General features: G+C 42.4%; 1 protein-coding gene across 1 annotated transcript in view; it reads right to left on the reverse strand.

Annotated features, from left to right (window-relative positions):
• pde8a (phosphodiesterase 8A) overlaps nucleotides 1–23,069 on the reverse strand; it is a 45,547-nt gene extending 22,478 nt beyond the window's left edge. The window contains exons 1-2 of the mRNA XM_080494423.1: nucleotides 22,712–23,069; nucleotides 2,488–2,544 (exon numbers count right to left, since the gene is read on the reverse strand). Of these exons, the coding sequence (XP_080350549.1) occupies nucleotides 2,488–2,544; nucleotides 22,712–22,864 (210 nt within the window). The 5' untranslated portion in view covers nucleotides 22,865–23,069. The remainder of the gene's footprint in view (nucleotides 1–2,487; nucleotides 2,545–22,711) is intronic.
• Nucleotides 23,070–24,393: the final 1,324 nt, after the last annotated feature.

The raw sequence follows: 24,393 nt of genomic DNA on the forward strand, positions 1-24,393 counted from the left end.
AAAGAAAAGAAAGCTTGTTTTGCAGCTTTAAGTTTGCATCACACCTGAAAAAGGTTGAGTTTGGGCACAGAGACTCGGCTCTGTCGGGGGGGGGGGGGGGGGGGGGGGGGGGGAGAAGCTACAACTCCGGTCCTTCCTGCAACGAGGGCAACAGAGGATTGGTTGTTTTGACAGTTGTCTATTCGATTCATGCCGACAATTGCTGAGGCTTTAATTCGGGACCCAAAAGGCAGCCTGAAGCATGAAGCCGTCAGCCCCCACCATGTCATGAGGAGGTGTTGCTAATGCGAACCATATTCCACCGAGGAACATTTTCCCTACAAGCAGCAATAAGTGTCCGGGTCATAAATACATCACCTCCGAGTCCTGCAGCTATGTTCGGTACGCTCGGGGAATTAGATCAGAATTCCACATTGGGATGTTGGTTGAAAAGTCAACATTCCCGCAGTGGTGGAGGAGCAGGGGTAATATAGCCCGAGATAAGGTCTTTTCAGATGCCTGTGCCGGGACTAGACAGATACGCCCGGCTCAGTAATAACACACCCAGTCACAACAGACGAAAAAGGAAAAAAAAAAAAAAAAAAAAATCTCAAAGGACATTCGAGCAAAAATGTTTCTGAAGTGAGGATACACTGTTATCCAAAGAAACAGATGGACAAGGCAGAGAAAGTGGCAGAGAGACAAAGTGAACAACAGGGAAATAAAAAAAAAAAAAAAAAAAAAAAAAGTTTGAAGGGGATAGTGAGTATTTTGGCAGGCTCTGATCATTCTGCCTAGAAAACATTGTCGAAAACAGAGGCCCTGGCCAGATCCTGTGAACCGCGAGAAAAGAGGAGGAGCGGCGGGGAGGAGGGCATGACAGCATGACAGGATCAGCTGTGAGTGACAAAAACAGGAAGGGGATATCTCTCTACCTCGCTTTCCTACCGCCGTGTTACTGGAGTGTATCCGACAATGAAGCAAGAGTCTGCGAGCGCTCATACATGGCATTAAATTACAGGACTTACAATGACCCACTCTGGGAGGCACATCACAAGTAATAACGTTTGGCAGCTGAATTTCATTATTGGCTGTACAACTGATATGCCAGTAACATTTATTCGGGATTTTTTTTTTTTAAAGTTAATTCTGAAGTCAAAATATTATTTTGTCCAAATAATGTCCAAATTAAAACGGAGTTAACTATATTCAATAAAAAAAAAAAAAAAGCATCAAATTCTCATGTGGTCAACCAGCAAATGTTTTGCATGAAAAGTTAATAAAAACAAATTGTAGAAACTATAATTAGTTTTCAGCTGTATAATGGGTTTGAGTCTGGTTTGGGCCTTACTGTGTTGAGTTCTGTGCGTGTTTTCCCTGTGTGTGCAAACCCAGCTGTTGACTCTAAATTACTTGAAAGTGAGTGTGTGCTTGTCTGTGTTTCTGTTTCACCTGTACCAACCCCAAGCTGGACAGGTACAGAAGGTGTTTAGATGGGAAGTCCGGCATTCGACTGACTGTTTGGTGGATTTCAGCTGATCTTCACACGACTGAATTGTCGGCATACCGACGTCCCCACCTGGATATGAGGACTCATCACCCCATTGGTACTGGTAGTGCCACTAAAACCAATGTTGATCCATTCATCTAAGTTTAACATTTGCAGTCTTAAACCTGCAATTCGTCCTGGGCTCTGACAATCACTGGTGTGCCTGGATGTTCCCAGCTGTGCTTTCCAGTGATTGAGAGTAAAGGAGAGAAGACAGAATTTTTCTCAAAAGTAAAAAAAGGGGTGGGGGGGGGGGGTGCGTACTGTCCAGGTGTTTTATTATAGGCTGGATTAACTTCGAGGAGACGTGAAACTCTTCAACTCTTCTAAACTCGGCACCTATTTCTGTACAATTTAAAAATGTGCATAAAATCCAGAAAAGGCAGATTTTCCACATTTTCACACGGCAGCAGAAGCGGCGCATGCCAAAGGGGCGAGCACAAACTGTATAATGAACCATTGAACGTCACTGAATGTCCTGTCTGCAGTGACGAAACCGGTCCATGGGTCCTCTGTGCAGCTCTTCCATAACGCCATTGTTCATTATGGTATGTTCTCAGTCATAAATGTTTGGACTTGTTGCCTTGACAACCCAAGGCTACATTGCACACAATGTGTCCATTAACAGTTTTTTTTTTTTTCCTCCCCCGTCTCTTCTTTGCAGCAAAATCTTTTTTTTTTTTTTTTTTTTGCCCTTTTTAATCTCTTAAAGAGGTGTGGTCTCGTTGAGAAATTCCAGATTAGTTCGCTCTGCAAACACAAGGAGGTGACACACTGCAATGCCAATCCTGGAAAAACGCTACCAAATATTGACGGTCACACCGAGTTTAGCTCCCCAGCTCAGCTAAAAGCCTCCAGATGATATGGACATTTCCCCGGAGCGCCGCTGTTGTTCTGTGGAAACACTTCCAGCACATGAGCATCAATCATTCTGATGTTTGGCATTGTTTATACGTTACCTGAAGTGGGTCTTTAAATAACTTCATTGGTCCAAATTGCACCTCTGTTAATGTGGTCTGAAAGATAACAAGAAGAAAACAATGATTAGAAAAAAACTCAAAAATATCTCATACGAGTGATATTTTCTCTTATTTATTCTTATTTGAAGTGCATGTGTATTAAAAACCACAGCTTCAAGAGAAAACAACAAAATCAATCAGGTTTTTTGTTCGATTAACAAATCTAAAATGGATCAAATTAGAAAAACGATGAATCAATAAAGACATCTTCATACAATTGTGTGTAGGTTATTCCATTAGCTCAAAAACACACCTCCTGTTATGACTATCAGTATATTTCTTTTGACCAACTTTGAATAGAACAAACGTGAATGGTAGTGCAAACAAGTGCTGCCAACCTGAAACACAACTCGCATATAAAAAGTATAATTTAGCCATGTTTTACCGACGAGATCTTCTCAGGCGTTCATATCTAAAATTGCATATAATTTCAGGCGGAAGGTCTAAAGAAGCAAAGCTCAAACAATCAGCAGGACACACTGAATACAAACTCACTATGTATGAAACTCACAATTAACTCATGTTGTGTAGAACGTTAGGTTGAATTTCTGCATTTTCAAAATGTTGCCGTACGAGCAATAAATGAGATTTGTGATGGGTGTGAGAGGCTTGTATACGTTGGAAGTTGAAACACCTGAAATCCCCACAAATTGCAACCAAAAGTACTCACAGCATTAAGTAAATTCACCAGACTAATTAAGAAAACTCACTAATTACAAGGTTTATGAATAAAGACACAACTGACAACTACAATACGATCAATTCCAATTGTAGACTAGACAACCTGCATCTATTTATGAGACAATACTGAATAATTCAAGTTTGGAAAAAAGACAATATAGTTGACTCTACCCACAGCATGCGACTTAACTTTAACATTCTAATCAATCTACTTTCTGACAAATACCACTTTCAGGAGAAAGTTCCTGGATTATATTTGAATCCTGGCTGTACATTTACACACATTATATGACAACCAGTCTGTTGACTCCTCAAGTGAGTTTTGTATAATTCTACAATAGAAAACGTTGAACTACATTATGTTCATTTGATTTGTGTTAGATATGATATTCTAAAGCACTCTGGGAAAAAAGGCATAACTTTGATTATAAATCAAAACTACTCAGAAGTTCAGTTTTAAGGTCATTAAACTTTCAATTGTCTGGCTACATTAACACCATTAGCATGAAAGCAGACGTTGTCATTTTTACTTTGTATCAATTTTTTAATACTATTAAATAATAATACAAATTTACAACCTGCTCCACAATTCGTTCACAAACTGATCTCTTCCTTTATCATAATAACAATATATAACTTTTAATATACATCTTCTTTAGGCCAATACTTCTGCATAGATACCTAAATGTGTATATTTGTCCACTGAAGGATTCATATACACCTCCCATCACTGAAATTCTACTCTTCTGATTTGTTATTCCACAGTACAGCAGAGTTAGAATAAAATAATAAAAAAAAATGTTTTAAATCTAGCGATTTCACACGGTCCAGTTTTCAACTCATTACACTTTTACATGACACTACTCTTTTTTTTTTTTCTGTCTGCAAATAATTTAGCTTCCTTCCTGCTAAATGGAACCCAGCTCAGGGGTTAGTAACCATAGCAACCAAGCCCCTTGCGGACCGCCATCCCTCTAGATTTCCTCGTCTCCGTAAACAATCTACACATGTGAGGAGGAATACAGAGAGGAATTTCAGAGCGTGCCGGGCTGCACTAAATCACTTCTTGCTAAATTGTAAGCCTTTTGAAAAGCTCCATGAAACAACAAAGAGAGGGGGGAGAGAGAGAGAGACAGAGACAGAGAGACAGAGAGAGACAGAGACAGAGAGACAGAGAGAGACAGAGAGAGACAGAGACAGAGAGACAGAGAGACAGAGAGACAGAGAGACAGAGAGAGAGAGAGAGAGAGAGAAAAAGCTGATTAGCCCTCGGTTGTAGCCAAATTGACGTCATCATGACACTGGGTCGTTTGTTGTAGCTGTCCACAAACACGGAGTATGGAATCAGGATAGCTACAAGCTGATGCTCTCTGATCATCTGATCTTTCCCAGACACGAGGACCCGGTCGCATGACAGCCTCATGTGCACAGGAGGGACAGTGTGTGTGTGTGTGTGTGTGTGTGTGTGTACAGAACGGGGACGAACATGGAAATGCCACAGACATGTACCTCTTCCAAAGAGGGTTTCACTAAGTAAGACCCAGTTTTCCTCTTGTCAGATTTCATTTCAATAATTCTGACCACGTGTGTCAAAGCAGATAACTCCGTCTTCAGCTTTATTAATTCTGAGTAGAGATTCGAAACCACGTATTTATGTCCCCCCCCCTTGCAGAGGTGAAACGAAACATTCCCTCCTCTGTGCACGGCTGCTGGATAAATGTCACAGATGGTTGTCGCACAGGAATAAACCACACATTCAAAAAAAAAGGAAGAAGAAGCATGTTTCCACTGTGATGCCGTGTGTTGAGGAACTCCTTGAGGTCAGGGCCTTGACGTTCGGCGCCGGGCCTCAAAGCCTCCAGCTAGCCGAGGCCGAGCGCGACTTCCCTCTCTAACCGACAGTGGCACGAACCAATGCAACTGCAGTTGTGCAACTCCAACAGCCAGCTTGACACACACACACACACAGACACACACACACACACACACACACACACACACACGAGTCTGCCAGCGTCTTCAAGTGACATCGTCCCCTCGTACAGTACACACACACACCGCAATGAATCATTCAGCCGAGCATTTGCATCCCGCAAACATCATGCTGGCGTTCAACCAGGGGCAAACAAAGCAGGGGAAGTGAGTGAGCATGTAGGCCAGGCAGGCGAGCGGCGCGAACGTGGTGTGTATGCCCCCCCCCCCACTATATGCTCCCATGTTGTACCAGTCACATTGCAATGTATGCGTGTGTGTGTGTGTGCGCGTTTCCACATCACCATTTGTTAATAGAATAAGTTTGTTGAGCAGGGGGGAGGGGGGGGGGGGGGGTCATGCACTTTCACACCCACTGGCAATTAGTCACATTTAACCTCAATGGCATGATTTATTTTTTGTTTGTGTGTGTTTGTTCTTTCTTGTGAGAAAACTATGTTGTAAAGAGAAAACCCTGCATGTGCAGGCAAAACAGTGCCAACCATCACACTACATTATCATTAAATGTACCTCTATCAAAACAAATACCTTCATAGTTTTGGTTTTATCACAATTTCAAGTCCGTCAGACATCTGATGGCTTCACCGGTTGAAAATGTTTTTATCATAAAAAACAAAAAAACAAAACAATCTGCATTTGACTGATTGCAAACTAATTTACTACCATGAAGTGTACAAATCAAATATGTGCAGTCGTGCAATAACACACAGTACATCTTCATACAACCCAATGACTGGGTGAACAAGTGTCGACCCAAATCCCTCCGCCGCTGCCGGACGGTGGAAATAACAACCTTTCCTTTTCACGTCAGCCTTTTTTTTTTTTTTTTCTACAAATAGTTTCATTTATTGAACAAAATTCCAGCGGCTCACTCAGGTTCTTCGGTTCGTATTTTGACGATTTCGCCTCCACGACAAAAAAGCACCACAACGCCCTCATTTGGAGCCACGTAGCCAAGATGGTGACGACCGAGCGCGAGAAATATTTTTAGTTTCTGAACATATCTGTATAAATGTTTTTTTTTTTTTTTACACCATTATGGCTCGACGTTGCAATTACTCCGCAGACGTGGGCATGTTGATACACAAAAGCGATGAATTGCATATCTACCACCTGCCACTGCTAGAATACAGAGGGTCTCACTACAATACCAGTGAACTCAATTCTCAACATGTCATAGACTCTATGACAGAGGATACCGATCTCTCAGGAACTTGCCGAAACTACATCCAATTCAATGGGCACACGGCGATCCTGAAGGCTTTGGAGTCTTTTCCAAACTTCAACAACCGATAATTATTGTCCCAAACTTCAAAACTGTTTAATGATTCACTGAAGGGTGATGAAGTGAAAATTTTCCAGGATGCCAGTCAACAAACAAAGCAACAAAAAAAAAAAAAGTCTCAGGTGATGTGATGTCACACTGTGACATCACTTGCTTGGGCCGACCGGAGCACCTCAGAGCTGCGAGGTGTCTAGAGTAATCTCTGAGCAGCGTTCAGGACACTCTGCAGTCTCCTGCTACTCTCATTCAATACACCTAATGTATTTACATGGTGGAGTTGCCGCTGACCCTATATCCTGCTCCCAGTGTATCCGGCCCTATAGATCTCCTCCTCCTCCTCCTCCTCCTCCTCATAGACACACACATACACTCACTACGCCATACACACTGGGAGAGTGGCTTTCCACTAAAGTGAAAAACAGGAAATTGGATGACATTGTTCGGTGGGCCGACGTCAGCAGTGAGAGATAGAAAGAGTAAACAGCTTCCTCCACCCAAGAGCCGGGACCAGGATGCAGGGAATCTTGGGATGGCGAGCCGGGGCGCATGCGTTCCTCGGGTAAACGTGCACGGCCGCGCCATTCACTGACAATCTCCAGATCTCTCTCGCTGATACATTGCTGACATGCTCTCCTTCTAACTCCCACTCCCCGAGAGCACCACTTCTTCAGTTCAAGAGTTTCTCTCCCTCCTTCAGAACTTCTCCACATGCGGTCAAGTAGAACTTTATATTCATGGATGATAGCGCCTCAGCGACGTCGAACAAACCTCAATTTCTTCTTTAAAACATCTCAAAGTGTCGGTCTCACTACTGTTGGTGGAGAAAAAGCCTTGCTGCGTGTTTTTTTGTGCGTGTTCCCGTCTAAAAGTGTGAATTAAATGGAGATGAATCAATGTTCTTGATTAGGTCTGATTAAGGGCGGCAGTCCCAGGCACAGGTGTGGGTGTACGCTATGTACCAGACAGACAGACGGACGGACACACACACACACACACACACACACACCAAGTGTTGGCCTAAATGGCACCGAGCGACACATCAACCTCGCCGCACGTCGAGCCACTCAGAGACTTGTGCTAACTGCCCATGCTGTGTGTGTGTCACCTCAAAGGGAATAATTCACTTTCATGTGGGGCCACTTACATTCGCTGCCCATCAATCTGCACTGAAGCCAACAGAAACGAGGAGGGTTCAAACCTCAGACCACGCCGACATCTAAGGAGTCAATGAACACCAACATTTGGCGAAGTCGATCAATCACCAAATCTGATAACTGAAGGTTTTGCAGATATTCAACGTTTTCATGTTTGGAGTTTTGTCAAAGTTGAAAACAGAAATGACAGCTTTCCCTCTTGCAGAGCTTTTTCGAAGGATAACAATGAGACTTGTCCAGTTACTGAGGATCTTTTACACAACTTTATCTAAATTATTGTTCAGGATGGATTCAACCAAAGCAATCTGATGATGTTACTTCATTTCTAAAATAGACATTCCCTCCAAAAAAAGGTATAAAATGTGAGGTAAGAATACTATTTAGAAAATGTTTTGCCAAAACAAACAACAAATAACATCCAGTTGCAAAGACACGGCAAGAATTTACCTAAAACTGATTGAAATAAGACTAAAAATACAGGAATCAGATGACTGGTGCATAAATTGTCTTACTTGAGAGAGACGCATAATCAGCTAATGATAACCTTGAGTCAATGCATCTTGTGTGTAGATTAGAGATTAGTTTTGTACACTGGTTCTCTTTCAGGATTCATGTCTGGGCACCCTTTACAATATTAACCCAATATACATGACTGGCTCTGTCGACAAAACAGCTCTTTTGATAAAGAAAGAAGAATGTCACAAAAATAGGCTTTATTGTGCAGAAGTGTTTTGGTTTTAACAGATTTAGGTCTTTTAAAATCAAATTGGCATCTTGAAGAACTACGTTTAGCTCCAAGTACAGCAGCTTTCCTGGAAAACGGCAAACTAATAATGTATTGTATTTAGTCACCCACTCATATAGTGGTTTCTGAAATGTTAAAAACAATATACAAAGCTTAAATCCAGCGAAACTGAGTAAATCCAGGACAATGGCAGCTGTAGGAATCACAGATTTTCAGAGGTCGAAACCAAAACTCCAGAAGTGAAAAATTTCTTAGGACTCCTCACGTTACCCGTGCTTCTTCTTAAGTTTCCACACTCACTCACCTACTCGCAAAGTCTTGGACATAAAAACCCCCTTTCCCCGCGGCCTGGAGTTTGTTATGTACACGTTTCCTGATATACGGCAAATGGATCCACGGCGGTCTATAAAAACGCTCCGGGATCAAACAGCTGCTGAAGGCAGTTTGAAATCAATCCAGTCTTATCTGACGCAACTCCACAACAGTGGAAATGTGCAAATGGCAACAATTCATTAAAAAATCTAAACGAAACAAGTGATGTAGTAAACATTTCCAAGCATTTATCACAGGGTGTTTCGCGCTCATTTGCTTTCATGTTGAAAAGAACAGCAAAAGCACCGAGGGGGGAGAACAAAAAAAAAACACGCCACCCCAGTGAAGAAAAATTAATCATCTAACGTGTTAATGTAATTGCAGTTCATCCGTTTAGAAGGAGAAAAAATAAATAAATAAGCGCAACCATGTGTATGCAGGCTCTGTCCACATGTCTTATCCATGCTGGCCAAGCCCACAGTCAGCCAGGCAGAAGACTTTAGTTGAGTCACTAGAATGGCTGAGGGAAACTAGGCCACTGTGGATTGGTTTGTCCCAGAACATCCTCGCCGTCTCTCCACTTCCATCTTTCCCTCTCTCTCTCTCTCTCTCTCTCTTTCGCTCCCTCTCTCCCCATCTGACAAAACACACCACAGAGGAAGGACCAGCCCTGGTGCAAAAACTACAATGTCCTGTTTTAAGGTTTGAAATGAGAATGAAACGTTTCTTTCTTGAAAAGATCTCACGATGTTTTGTTTTTGTTGATGGTCTTGATAAATCAGGTTTCCAATACCAGCAGATAAACAATAGGCAACCTTTAATTCATTTGGCAGAGGCTTTGCTTCATTTACGTGACAGAACAGAATAACTCGTGACAAGAAAGCATTGGAAAACTTGAATTAAATATCTTATTCTGAATAGAGACATCTGTTAATGAGCACTGAGTTACACTGGCAAATGCCAAACACTATTAATTGTTTAATGATAATGATCTAACATCCAAATCCAACCAATGTAGAATAAAAAGAAGCAAACTTTCAGAAATAAAGAAAATACAATGACAATTCATAATTTCTTATTAACTTTTTTTTTTTTTACATAAGTGCCACATTTCTTCCAGATTTATTTTTAATAAAAAGTATCCATTTTATTAATCTTATTTTCTTAAATAGTTCATATGCTGATTGTTATTCACAATGGTGCTTAAATTAAAACTTTAACACATGTCAATTAATTCCACTGAAATAATTTAAATCTGCGCTTTAAAAGATTTGTTCAACATGGATGTGTATGTTATGAAGTTGGTCCACTCATCCAAAATACCGGTATTTATGTTGTCATTGTTTTCAGATAAAGTGGTAGGTTTGTGTCGGCGTACAAACGGTTCAGAAATAATGATTTGGACCGTTTAAAACACACGTGGCAGAGAAATACAAAATTCTTAATGTCAATGTCATTCCTTTTATTCAACAGCTGAATGTTACAAATGAAGGGATGTAAAAGTCACTGTTGCAACAGAAGCACAAAGTGAAATTTGTGACATATCCTCATGTAAAATACAATGAAATATTTGTCACGTGTCATGATTAGTATCAAAGCCCTGCGTTTCATCTGGTGCAAAACTCTCCTGGACCAATATAAATTAATCGACTCAACACTGCATTGATATGCTTTCTGTGAGAATTTTAAATTTGTTCTCATCAGAATCTGCTCAGGAGTCTTAATTATGAGAAGGAAACATGTTAAATCCTGTAAGTAAGGATAGGATGAGAACGTCAGGGTTACACCTCTTAGATATCTGATGTTTACAAAATATGACCCATGTGCCCTTACTCAGAGTAAAACAACAAAATAAATATATTATACGTAATGATGTGTGCAACATGAAAGTCTAATAATAAGTAATTTTCTATACTATCAGTAAAATGTGGACAACATACATTCCAGGAGGAAGTGGTTATTGCTCTGAATGTGTGTGTATCGCAACATACCAAGAAACCAGCAGTAAAGGAGTGAAGTTGAATAAATGACGAAACATAAATATTGGCTGTAAAGCCATGAAAAATATCGAAAGCGAGACAATAAAAGGACTTTTTGGAGCACAGCATAGTCTCTCATACATGGCTGTCCCTAAATGCAGCAGTTTCTGATCGCACATGCACCTTCATTGTTTTTGGGAGCAACGCTCCCAGAGTACGCCCTGACCTTTATTCTGTCTGCAGTGACATCTCTCCTACCTCACCAGATAGTGCGGAAACTCAAGCGTACGGGAATGCACACACACACTCACACACACACACACACACAGAAGGGAAGACACCGAGTAACTCACAGGAGACTGAACTTGTCCTGGAATTCAGTCCCAAACGCCCTTGAATGACGTCCATGGTTTAAAAATACGGAGTTTGCAGAAAATGGATAGGTTACTTCATCCTTGGTGACCTGTCCCTGTTTCTCACTGGCGCCGCGTACATTGTGAGCGCTGCCTCGGATATCACACAAGCCATCAGATTATGTGAACTGCTGCAATCTCCGTCTTTCACAGTTTGACAGAAAAAGAAAATAAAAAAATAGGAGAAGTAGATATTCAATACCTTTGCGTCTGTACACAAGAACACAGATATGCAGAAGGCCAGCACAGCAGGAGGAGGAGGTGGTTTCAGCCCTCGGTTATATTCGGCCGTAATAAAAATGCATTTAGATCAAATGTGTGCTCGTGTGACGTCAGAGCGCACGCTGCATTCCCCGAGCTCATGACGCGCTTTGGTCTTCCTGAATGCTCTCTGCATATTGCGGCACAAGTATGTGATCCGTATGTGTCACTGTGCCAAGGAGAGTAACTGAGGCCTGGCAGTGGAGCGGCTCCCCGCCATCAGGCCAAAGGACGAAGGTTTGAGTTTGTGAGAAGAGAGCTGGAGAGTGACGTACCCGACTGACACCATGGGAGGGGGAAGACGCATGAGGCTACGTCAACACGTGTACGACAAGAGCCGAGCGGTTTTACAGACTTCCGAGATTGGTAATCAAAAGACAGATGAGGTTTTAAAGAGATCACGTTGCCATATGTCCTCGACTTTTATGCCTGTCCTGTGGCTGTGTTTATCTAAATTTCTACTTCTTTCTCAAGTTTCCCTCTTCATCTTTTCAATTTCCCTGTATAAACAATGTAGACCGAGTGTATACACACTGTAATATGACCACTTATCTGGTTTTGAGGATATAAACAGCAATAATGGCAAAATTATACTTCCAGGGCCTGATCATAACATCTACAGTCTATGGGGCAACAATCTTGTCGGGTTAAAGGGGAAATATGGTTATTTATTATATTTAACGGGGGGGAAAAAAAGCAAAGGCCGCAAAATGTAAGTAGTAAGGAGTTAAGACATTTCAAGCTGCAAAAACACTGCATTTAAGAGCTCGACGCCTGTAATCAGACCTTCCCTGTGTTATAAACAACTACTTCATTCAATCTGATCTCATTCAGATTTTAACACAGATAAAAGCTAAAAGCTTCCTCCAGACCTACCGAAGCAAAAATCCACAGACCTTGACAAGTTGGGTTTTTTTTGTTTTTAAAAAAAATACAATTAATGGGACGGTTTGCTGCACTTCATATGTAAAATTCACAATACTATTGTTAAAAAGGGAATGTGCGATTTCCTCTCACATGCGCATAAATTAATTAAAAGACAAAAGGCAGATCGCCGAGAAGCTGAGCACTTTCTCCAATGCTCACCTTCAAGGTATTTCTGTCCTTATCCAGATTACACTGAAATCCCACTAAGACCTGGACAATCCTAAGCTATCCAGGGCTCTGGGGCAACCCCCCCCCCCCCCCCCACTTAATAACACCTCCCCTTCTTCTACTGCCCCCCAGCCACCACTGTTACTGGACCGCAGGCCTACACATTAGGCTGCTTCATGCCAGCTCCCAATAACCATCACCGTCATTTACTACATATGAAGTCTCGAGAGAAAAGACGGATAGTTTTCTGCGACTTTATCAGTCGCAAACATTCTACACATTTTGGTCAAACGTGCGTCGCCTTCATTCTCCTGCCTTCGTTTCAGAGGATGACAAAAGGCCGGTGAAGCATAAGGTGAAGCAGACTGAAGGAGCTTGGGAAGCCTAAGTTAGTTGCCGTCTGGTCCAGTGACACTACTGCAATCTTACCGGGAACCTTTCCATTGCAGTCAGCCCCTCCTCCTCCTCCTCCTCCTCTTCCCGAGTCCAGCCAAATACATGACAGTGGGACAAGCGGAGCACAAACGCGCTGCCAGGAGAATGCGACCGTTGGTCTATAGTAACTCTGCTACCGGAGTCAAACCCAAATGGACAATCTTAATTACCTCACAAGCCCTGTGGCCCAAGAGAGGATTAGAATTAGCAACACGACACACCGCTTCTACTTTATGCGCAACTCTGCGTGGCTCCACCTCGCCACAGCGGCTTATATGTTTTTGAAAATATCATAAGTGGCCCTCCAAGACTCTTGAGATGGCTGGAAGAGCATTAGATAATCAGTGGGCTCCTCCTCCTCCTCCTCCTCGTCTCCTTCACCTGCTAAAACAGGAGCACTGATGTCACCGTTGCATGAGGGATTAGTGAGTGACACGAGCTGAGGCTTGGCATACAAACTATACTTGATTTAAACACACACAGACACTGAACGATGGCAACTGCATGCCAAAACACACACTCACTCAACTTCGTAAATACATAAGGACAAGCAGGCACAACAGTTTTGAAAAGTATGACTTGCTGAACTTTAAAAAAAAAAAAAAATGGGGCTGGGGGGTGGAACAACTTGGAGTACCACAAGAGAAAATTCAAAAAGGTCAAACCAGTCTTCATACATCAGGTATTGTGACATGTTGTGCAACGCATCATGTTTTTCTGGCACCTCAAAAGCGAAAACTAATAGAACTTCAAATCCATGTAAATGACTTGTGTCATCCAACTTTGGAAAAAATAAATAAATAATCCACATAATTTCTTTCACTTCAAAACGCTGTTGAATTCACGGTGTGATATTTCACTGGAGGTACAGTCTCCCTTTAAATCTCACAATAAATTCTACATTATTATTATTATTTGCTGAAAAGGTGTTGGTATAGAAATGTTGACGCAACGTATTTTTACTACAATTAATATGCAACAATGAGAATTCTACTTCCGATAATCTCTTCACCAATTAAAAAAAAAAGAAAAATTTTACCTATAGCAATCCAAAAACCGCAATTCTGATTCAACAATACGTCGTTTAATAGTGTGGTTTTCCATCCACGGTGTGTGTAAAGTTCACTTTTGTACACTGGATAAAAACCATTTCGCCCTCACAATTAACTGCTCGTCGATTTACGTAAAGTCTGTGGTCTCGCACCAAACTTTTACCGTGTTCGATGACACAAGTGTGAAGAGACAGTTTACTAGATTACTTTCTGGCAAAGGCTGGAAATTTCCCTGTGGGTGTCAGATGACTGACAGGAAGTAAAGAGTGATGTGATGCAGCGCTCGCAAGCAAATACTCAATAAGGACACAAAAACACTCCAACCGTGACAGAAAGCCTCTCGCAAGGCCTAAAATAAGGCTCCAAGTTTACTATATTTGGATTATTCAGTTCAGAACAATGAAGTGGGAGCTATTGTGCAGGAATTATTGGACGCAAAAGCATCTGCTATCGGCAGATAAAGGCCAATGAGACATTATTAAATAACAGAAATCCTACCAAAAAAAAACAACAAAAGCACATTTTGATTTCTGTACTTCATCGTGAGGAATAGCTTCACATATTGTGATATAGTTTCCATCAGCTGTCCGGGCTTCTACAAGTACAAAGTTAAATCTAATGACTGTGTGAGAGGAATGTAATAAAGCCGGTGCAACAGGTACAATAGATGACAGGCACACTTTCAACACGTAGGATCGACTTCCATTAAATGTCTTCCGAGTGTCTCTTTGTTTCTCACACGCACGTCATAATTCTTAATTGGCACATGCAGCCTCATAGTTTCCACTGAAACATTTCCTGTTCTTCTATGTCTCTCAACAAACGATCTGCATTACATCCAGAACATTAATTACACTGAAACCTGCTGTCAAACCGTGTCACACTACAGGGCTGAACTTGGAAAGCGACCAGACTGGCAACACCTAAAGTGAAATTCCTTCATTAAGGCATGAGGTTAAATACGTAAAACAGAGCATGGACACGTGTCTTTTCTGAACACAAAATACCAGAAATGACAGTTCTTTAAAAATAAATAAATATATGAATAAATGTTACACAGCAGTAAATAGGTGCATTTGTTTTAATGTGATTTATTTTATTTTATTTTTTTACATTTTTATGGCCAATATTAGATTCTTGTCAGGCAGACTTGCTCACTTCCCATTTCTGCAACTTCACTGCACATTTCATTTGACTGTCACAGTGAGATGGTTTGGATTGCCACAGGTTTTAAATAATTTTACATCAACAAAGACGGCAAAGAGGATGTACTGTTTTTTTTAAGGTAAACGTTCAGTTACAGGTCTCTTTAAAAATAATAATAATAAACAACAACAAAAAATAACTGACTGTGTTATTCATTCTACTACACATCTCCCTCTACAAAAGCAAAGTGCACCATCTGTGCTCTGCCCCGTGAAAAATGTGCGGCGATATATCAACTGCTGGTACAGTATATCTTCCGAGCAAAATGAGAGGGCACACTTCAGAGAGTTTTGCGTCATAGCTACGTCCGTTAGAGCCGGGGAGGAGACGGGGCGCTGCTGGCTTAATGCAGCATTCAGCAGGTGAATGAGTATCTTGCGTGTTCACTACAGCCAATAAGCTGCAGGATTCTTCGCTCGAATCCGGTGAGGCTCTTGTCTGCTCAGCACTTCTTCCAGTGAAGAAAGACAGTAACAAGACTTCTGAACTGGAATGTAAAGGTGATTTTTGATCAATTGTGCAGTAAAGATCCATCAGATTTATATTAATCCTGAACCTATTGTTTTACCAGAAGACAAAGTGTCCTGCACAAAAAAAACTTTCACTCAAGTTTATTCTGGCTGCAAGGTCACTGGTGTGATGGGCCGTGAAAGTGTCCACAGCAATTCGGTACCAGATGCTGTTAACATGGCTGTTAGCATTGTTAACGCGGCATGTTGTGCATGGCTGCAGCAGCTTACTATCACCACATAAGGCCGTCTTCCAGGAGAGATTAAAAACATGCCTGTGGACCGACACTGTGACAGTGTGTAAGACGGATGACTCTCGGATCAACTCTTCCTTTGGAGGAACAATGATAGTGTGTTCTGTACATGGTGTACTTTACTTTAAGTCTCTAAAAGACGCTCATTCACATGAATTTTTTTTTTTTTTTTAAGTATGACTTGAACAGTAAACGGTTGTAATGCGACCAAGGGAACAAACAAACAAAAGTTTGTTTCTTTTTTAAATCTAGGGAAACTTGTTACAGCAGGTCAGAGCTGAACTGGTCAAATCGTATATTAGCAACACTGTGTGTTCTTGTGAGGGGAACAAAAAGCTGCAGCATCAATATCTTAGTTTGGCTTCATAAGTATTCATACACACAAGTACAAACATAAAAAAGATGCTTTAAGATTTACCCTGCTAAATAGCAGTGTTCCATCTCTTGCCCCTAATTTACAAAAGCTGTGACAGCACCATGTCCCCCCCCCCCCCCCCCATCACATTAAGGTTCCCCAAGGTTCCCACCAGCGGCATTTTGTTATTTTAAGGCATTTTTCCTCGATTCTCAAATACACCAGAGAACATCTTTGAATCCTACTAATTTAAATTAAAAAAAAATAAGGCTGTGGTTTTGTGGGGAATCCAGAAACACTCCAGACAAAAATCACAGCTTTATGTTTCTGTAGACAATAATTCATTGAGTTGCTTTTAACTATTTAATGCATAAGAATCTTGCATTTATTCCAGGGGTACACAAATGAAGTCCACAACTTTTGAAACCAAAACACAAATGCGATAATGATGCGTAAACTCCATTCTGGAAATTAAAATGGTATTTGCATTTCTAAATATTTTTATTCCTCACTAATCACACTTGTTCATATCATGTTCTCCGTTTTGTTTTTCTTAACATTTCTCTTCCTCTGCAGCACAAGTAATTGATTAATAACATAACCGCAGTGACGTTAATGACAGTCGACGTGTAACCGCCAGCAGACTGAGGAAATGTAAAACACAAAGACACACCTAACAGGCCTTTGACACGAATGAATCCCAATCTCTCCCCGACCGTTTCAAAACTCGCACTGGCAGTCCGAGGTGTGTTTGTTTTCGTGAAGCGGGCATCGGTAGCACCGAAGACGCCACGACCCCACGCAGAAGCTTTACGGCTTAAAAAGTACGTAAATTGGGAGAGGCACATTAAAAAGGAGGACTCGACGCAGAACAGACAAAAAAGTAAATACTTGTACGACGTCGCTTTAGAAGAATATAATTTCAGTAATCTCATGAAACTATCACATGTCGGCCTTATGATACCAAATTCTTAACCTGGAGGGGAAGCAGAGCGAGCCTTGAATGAGGCCTTATTGGTCGAGACTATTTCAAACACAATGGGAGGTTCTGTTTTATAAATGCATGCAACCGATTGGCACCCCAATGGCAAAAAAGCACTTCCGCGAAGAAGAGACCCACTGTATCTACACTCAAGGTGACAACTGGATTTATCGTATTATCTTAATGTGATTTCTGTACAGGATCGATGTTCACGGTGTCAGCAGTGGCCCGACACAGAGAACATGACATTAAGTGTCAGGGGCGGCTTGATGCTTAAGATCAGGCTACTTCTAGGAAAAAAAAAAAGAAAAAAAAAACTGGGTAAATGTCATAGTAAAAACATTTGACCCTGAACTCTTGGCTATGTCACACTACAGGCGAGAGTGATAAGCTCGAGAGCTGCTTAAACGTCAATCGGTGGACCGTAGCTGCTCCCTGGACCTCATCTTGCTTCCTCCCAACTCCTTCTGCTCATGTACCAAGTTAGATAAATGACATGGCAAAAAAAAAACACAAAAAAAACATGACAAAAATACCCTCAGTCCAGACAGGAAGGGGAATACAGTATGAAGACACACAAGAGCATAAAGGGGAGCAAAATCATATACATGTGTTATTTCCAAAGTTTCTTTTTATGTCAGAGATTTGAAAGCATTTAGAAATCAGTCCTGAAGAAAGCGTGTAACATTCAGGGAAGTGAAAGTACCTTTTTTTTTTTTTTTTTTATCAAGAGTTAAATCATAAAGGTCCTCAGTCAACAGCCGTTAAGTTTATCCTCACATGAAAACAAAGCTGACGTGTCTAAAGGAAAGCGAATCTCACCGATGCCAACAAGTTAACATTTTTCTTCCGCATTAGTTCAAACCATGCTTTGTTGTACCCACTTTCACTTCTAACCAGTGGCAGAGGGCCAGGGCCAAACACCACGCTCAGTTAGCATTAACTTAAGTCCAAATGTTGCTCGAATGCGAACTATTTAGCCACTTTCTTTTCCGTTTTGTTCAAACTGCCACAGCTTTGTCCACGGTGTATCTGAAGTCAGTGCCGCGGTCTGTGGGGATCCAGTGTTACATTAGTTACCCCCCGTTTACACAGCATTTCAAGTGAAAACGCGTTGTTTTTTGCATTTCCGTTTTAAAAAAAAAAAGTTGTGCTTCTCCATGGCGACGTTTTGAAAACGATGTTCATTCACATGGAAATGGCACAAGTACAGAAAAACTCTGGAGTTTTTAAACACCGGGCCAAGAGTTGGCACAGTTGGTTGTTTTTGTCATGAAAGCACACGAGAGAACAATACGCTATAAACGTTAACAATGGGAGCGCACGGATATTCGTACGGACAGACGACGGATTTGGATCGCCACTCCTCGTTCGATTCTCAGCTGCAAAACTACCGGGTCCCAGGGGGACTATGGAGTGGGAGTCATGACACTCAGGAGGCCGCCATTGTCGTCGTTGCAAATCTACATCTGGACTTGCAGAAGAGCTTCACGCATACCCTGTAGGAGTGTTTTCAAAAAGTTTAGTTTTCAGTGGCTTGGAGGACCGTTGCAGTGTAAACGGACACCATACACACACACACAATAAAACTTTTTCCGTTTTGACTTGGGGGGGAAAAAGTCTTTAATCTCAGGACAACACAATTTCCGCACTATAATACTGACAAACTAGCAGCTTTCTTTAATTTGTGACAACCACGCTTTTCCTCAGCAGAACCCTTTTCACCCCAGGATTTAAAACCAGTGACAACTGCAGTAAAACTACCATCATATTCTGAATTAGTACAGACTTCTGAACTCAGAAAATTCACCGACAAATAGCTCTGTTGTGAACTGATTCGAGAACGACTTTGAGTTTGTTGAAACCATTTCCCCTCACAGCTCTCCACAACTCCCCGCTGGAGAACCTCCAGGTTCTACAACGTTTATAACTTTCAAAAGAAAGGCCCCCCTCGAGGTCCCCCCGTGTTCCCTGTCCAGCACCCAGGTAGGGAACCACCGCTTTAAAACCGGAACTTTGTCACCGGGGGGTGGATTAAAATTTTTAGCCATGGCAGAGGCTAGTGGCCATGCAGTGAGTTATAAAAAGGGCCAGTGCACACAAACACATGACATCTTCGATAAACGCAGATGAAGCGCAGTTCATCACTCAACCCGCACGGCAGCTGTAAAGACAAAGGATGACAGCGAAGCCAGCTGAAGTCAGAGCCGGCGCGCCGACCGCTCCGATTGCGGGTTAAATCACGTGTGTGATTGTGACGATAAAAACAGCCGTCGGTGAGATGGAGATAAATGTACAAAAGCCTGGGCCGCCCGGAGAGAGAGAGAGCAAAAGTTTTTTTTTTTTTAATGGAGCGACAGAAAGGGGAAGCGCTCGCAAAGTTTGATTCCCGAATGAAGGGAGAGTGAGAGAAAGAAAAAAAAAAAAAAAAAAAGAGCCACTATCAGTCTCAAGTCCTCTCAGCCAGCAGGAAAAGCACAGTGGATTAATTCATCACCATGCTAAGCCTTTGCCCTGCTCTGGAATAAATTATCCAATGACTCTCAGCTTAGACTAAACACACACACACACACACACTCACGTACACTACTGGCCAGAGGGAGTGCGCGCGCACACACACACACACACACACACACACACACACACACACACACACACACACACACACACACACACACACACACACACACACACACACACACACACACACACACACACACACACACACACACACACACACACACACACACACACACACACACACACAGACAGTGGAAGAGAAATCAGACAAATGCGTCGAGAGGCCGCACAGGTCAACGCCGTATCACATCGTACTTTGCCCGTTCAAACCAGGACGAAGTCCCAAAAAGTGTCGGGGTTCGGCACGGGTTAGTTCGCAGCAGTTCGGCGATAGAAAAGCAGCCTTGCGCGTTAAACCGGGGGGAGTCAGAGGTACGGCTGAGTGATTCCTCCACTTGCGTTAATGCACGCAGGAGCTGGAATCAGGCGGCAGGCGAGATGACATTACTCTCTAGACACTTGTAAGCTCCAGCAAATTTTTAAATCGACCTCTTCCAGTCATACAAAAGAGGTGAAGCTGATTTCACATTTGCTTTTCAGAAGGGTGGAGGGTGGTTTCCTTGAATGGGGGGGGGGGGGGGGGGGGGGGTCGCACTGGAAGAGGCCAAGGCCAGATAAATTGTGTTGAGTTTGGCTGAGGTCTTTTCTCTCTTTTTGTTTGGCCCCATGAACGCATGCAGGCAGAGAGAAACACTGGGGGGGGGGGGGGGGGGGGGGGGGGTGAATCAAAAAAAAAAAAAAAAAAAAGACTCCACTATCACACGACCTTGTACTTGAGCCTTATCATCGCCAGAGCAGCCCAGATGGTAACGTGCCCTTGACAAAGACTCACACCACACTCACAAACTTCTGTTGAATCCTTCTCACACTGCAGACCTTTTTGCACACGTTTGCTCCCCGTCGCTCTCGCCGCCAGGGTTAAAAAAAAAAAAAAAAAACGGCAGCACAGACGCAGCGTCGGGTTTTTTAACGTTTGCCTAACTCCGTTTCGAAACATGCTCAACTTGTGCTTCTTCGCCGCCGTCAGCCGTGTGTACTTTTTTTTTTTCCTTCCATGCAGACCAAGGAGATAAATACAACACATGACGATAAGATACAAAAAAAAGTATTTGGGGTTATGTCAATATTTTCTACTCAGACTGCAAGTGGATGATTGTTTTCACTATTGAGTCGTGTCAAACTTAATTGTTCCCTCCTCGTCTGGCCTTAAAATGACAGTATTTAGTTATTGTAATGACCTAAAATCCACCCTGCCATCTTTAACTGGATTACTTAGAATGCAGGCACACATTTTTACAGTCAATGGGCCGTTATCGATCACTTTTTGGGGGGGAAAAAAACCCCCAAAAGTGCTTCAGCAAGCAGCGGCTATAATGTGTGTTAATGTGCCTTGACGTGATTCTTCTTTTTTTGTTGTTTTTTTAATGACATGACGCGCCGTTCCTTTACATTATGGCGACATTAAATGCGGCTGCTCTCTGATGAGTCCTCCGCAGATGTTAAAGATGACACCTTTACAGGGTGGGGATTAACCATTTCCAGCTGAAGAAGATTTGTGTGCCATTAGTCTAACTCAATCAGGGAACTAATTCAATCAAAGGCACAGTGGGCGTCTTGACATGGAAGGGTGGGGGGTGTGGGGGGCATCTGTCACACTGACTCCTCGCAGCATCCTGCAGTGACATTTGCCTGCAAAATTCAGCTTGACAGAGGCCCTCCGATCGCCTGCGGTCTACCAAACAAACGCACACATTCTCATAAACACACAGATACACTAGTGCACAACTACAATCACAAGATCTCTTTTTTTTCCCTTCTTTCCCACCCCAGTTGGTTTGCAGACGCCTGAAGATTCAAACGCTACAGGATGAGCTTCCCTCGACTTCATCGTCAATACACCCATCCGGAATACCAAATGTGATTATCCTTCATTTAGAGGCTAAATAACTCTTCTCAACTCATTTTTGCTTAATTAATGAGTTTTCTCACATTTGTCTGCAAAAAAACGAAAACAAAACCCACCTCTCTCTCACCTTCAAACACACCTCTTGATTGTAATCTGTAAATGTTCCGTGCATGTGTAATCTCCCAGACAGCAACAGCATCATCTTGATTAGAAACAAGCCGGCACGGCCCATTTTGTTATATTTAGTCTAATTATTTGTGGGCCAATACACAAATGGGGCTGTTATATTTGAGCAATCTTGTAACACTTGACAATTTGTTGGGGGGGAGGGGGGGGGGGGGGGGGGGGGGTGGTTTTGCCGATCGGTGACAACCAATGAGGTATACTTGGTGTGAAGGAATATTGGTAAGAGTGAATTTCCTATTTCAGGTACGATACGCAAAGTTTACCCCGGAGAAGCGTAAAAAAGAAATAGAAATTTTAAAAATAATGAACTACTTCACTTGTTTCAGATTTCTGTGAAGTTCACCCCCCTCTAAAGCAAGCGCAAGCACGTCATACACAGCCTCTGAACATGTCAATAAAGGTTTGCTTGGTGCCGATACTACAAAGAGAACAATACCGCAGGCGAGTGTGAAGGGCCTGTGACCCCGTGACCTTCCACCGAGTGTGCGTGGCGGCTTATTTCCTCTCCGTTTGAAAAAAATATAGAAAAAACTAAAACGACCAGAAAAGTTGTAAAGTGAAGAGAAAGTCCATATGTTATATTGAATAGACAAACTTTTCAATTTCTTTACCCCTCTTTTTCCACACTTTTGATACCTGCTGCGCAATATTGCTATTATATGTCGGAGTTCATGGTTGCGTTCTTGGTAAAGTTGCAAAGTACTTTTAGTGGATTAACATGCACGCACACGCACATTGTGATGAAGTGTTTCTGTAAAAGTAGTGAATGTAGAGGGCCTCACCTTGCAGCTCGGGGGTTTTAGGGGTAGTCCAGAGGCAGGATTTCCTTGATGCTGAGTGGTATTAGTCTGCTGGGGTGAGTGGGAATCCTCGGACTCTTTTCCACTGTGGTAGACCACCCTATCAGAGATATGAATACTTGAAGCACAGCCCATGCTTCAACCCACTTCAGCCTTTTCTTTTTCTTTTTTTGCGCAAGTGCTTTTACTTTGAGGCTACAAGAGTGTCATTCGCCCCTCTCTTTGCGTCTCTTTGCCAAGGTCCACTCTTCCTCTTAAGGTTTCATCTCCTTAAAATACATATAAATATATATCATCTAGGCCACAGCAAAGCCAGTTCTCCAATTTCTCCAACAGAAGGCATGAATAATATATCTTTCTCACCCCCACCCACCCCCACCCCCCTCGACCAGGAAGCTGATTTCCTCCCTCTGTTTTTTTTTTTGTTGTGTTTTTTTTTTCTCACATGAACTTAATTGGAGAGCTTTAATCAAAGCAGCTATCTCGTCCAGGAAGAAAAAAACAAAAACTTGGGATTCCGTTATTCTTCAGCTGCTCAGATCCCCATGGACGAATTCATCCCTCCTCTTCTCGCCTTCTTCGTACCACATCACCATTTTTTCCCCTCTTCTTCCAACTTCACTGTTATCAAGTAGGCCTAAAACACACCAGGCAGTCCCCCTCCCCTGCAAGCTTCAAACAATAGTTTTATCCATTTTTTTTTATTATTATTTATTATTTTTCTATGTCCAAGCTTTCATGTGTAGTCGTCTTCCTCCACCTCGGATCCATTAAAAAAAAAAAAAAAAAAAATGTTATCTCCTCCTTGTCTTTTCTTTTAACAATCCCACTTCCAGCTCAAGACACGGGGCCATGAAGCGGCTCTTCTCACGACACTTTGCTCCAGTCCTGAGCGGCTCATCATCAACAGGCTGAAATATTCACGCCGCACATTGTTTTCCCGGCCAGGCGCTCCGATGTCAAACACCCTCCGTCAAACATAATGACACGCTGCCCGGCGCGACACTCCATGTATCAGCACAGGAGGAGGAGAGGGGGAGAGAGGAAAAAAAGGAAAAAAAAAAAAAATCACCACATTTTAGGAAGCGGAGGGAGAGATCTTGGTGGATGGGTCGGCTTGCAGTCTCCATTCAAGGCATCCGCTGCCCGGGTTGAGGATGATCCGCCTGATATAAGAGGTCCACAAACCAATTGGCTGCGGTGTTACCAGGCTCCGCGCTTTTCTCTCATTCTAGAGCAAAATAATAATAATAATAATAATAATAAACATGAGAGGCTGACAAGATGGTAACGTGTAGAAAGTACCACCGCTGGAGAAAGCAATCGCTTCTAAAGCGACACACAAGAGAAGAAAAAAAAAAAATCTACCGAAAAAAAAAAAAAAAAAAAAACCCGACCGCTCCGCGTCCACAAGTTTCGGATCTGAAATCGGTCGGTTTTTTGTCTCAAGCTGCCGGGAGCGCGGAGGTAAAAGGCAGGATCGAGCTACATAATGCTGATTTAATGTTTGTCTTTTCTCTGCCTTTCTCTCTCTCTTTTCTCTCTCTCTCTCTCTGGCGTTTGCCCTTCCAATTCTTCAGCACTGCTTGACAGCGGCACATCCAATAAAAGCACCCGCAAGGATTGACCTCCAGCCTTTACTGACGTTAATGCAAATGAGCCGC

This window comes from Blennius ocellaris (assembly GCF_963422515.1).
Source record: "Blennius ocellaris genome assembly, chromosome: 1".
NCBI classification, from domain to species: domain Eukaryota; kingdom Metazoa; phylum Chordata; class Actinopteri; order Blenniiformes; family Blenniidae; genus Blennius; species Blennius ocellaris.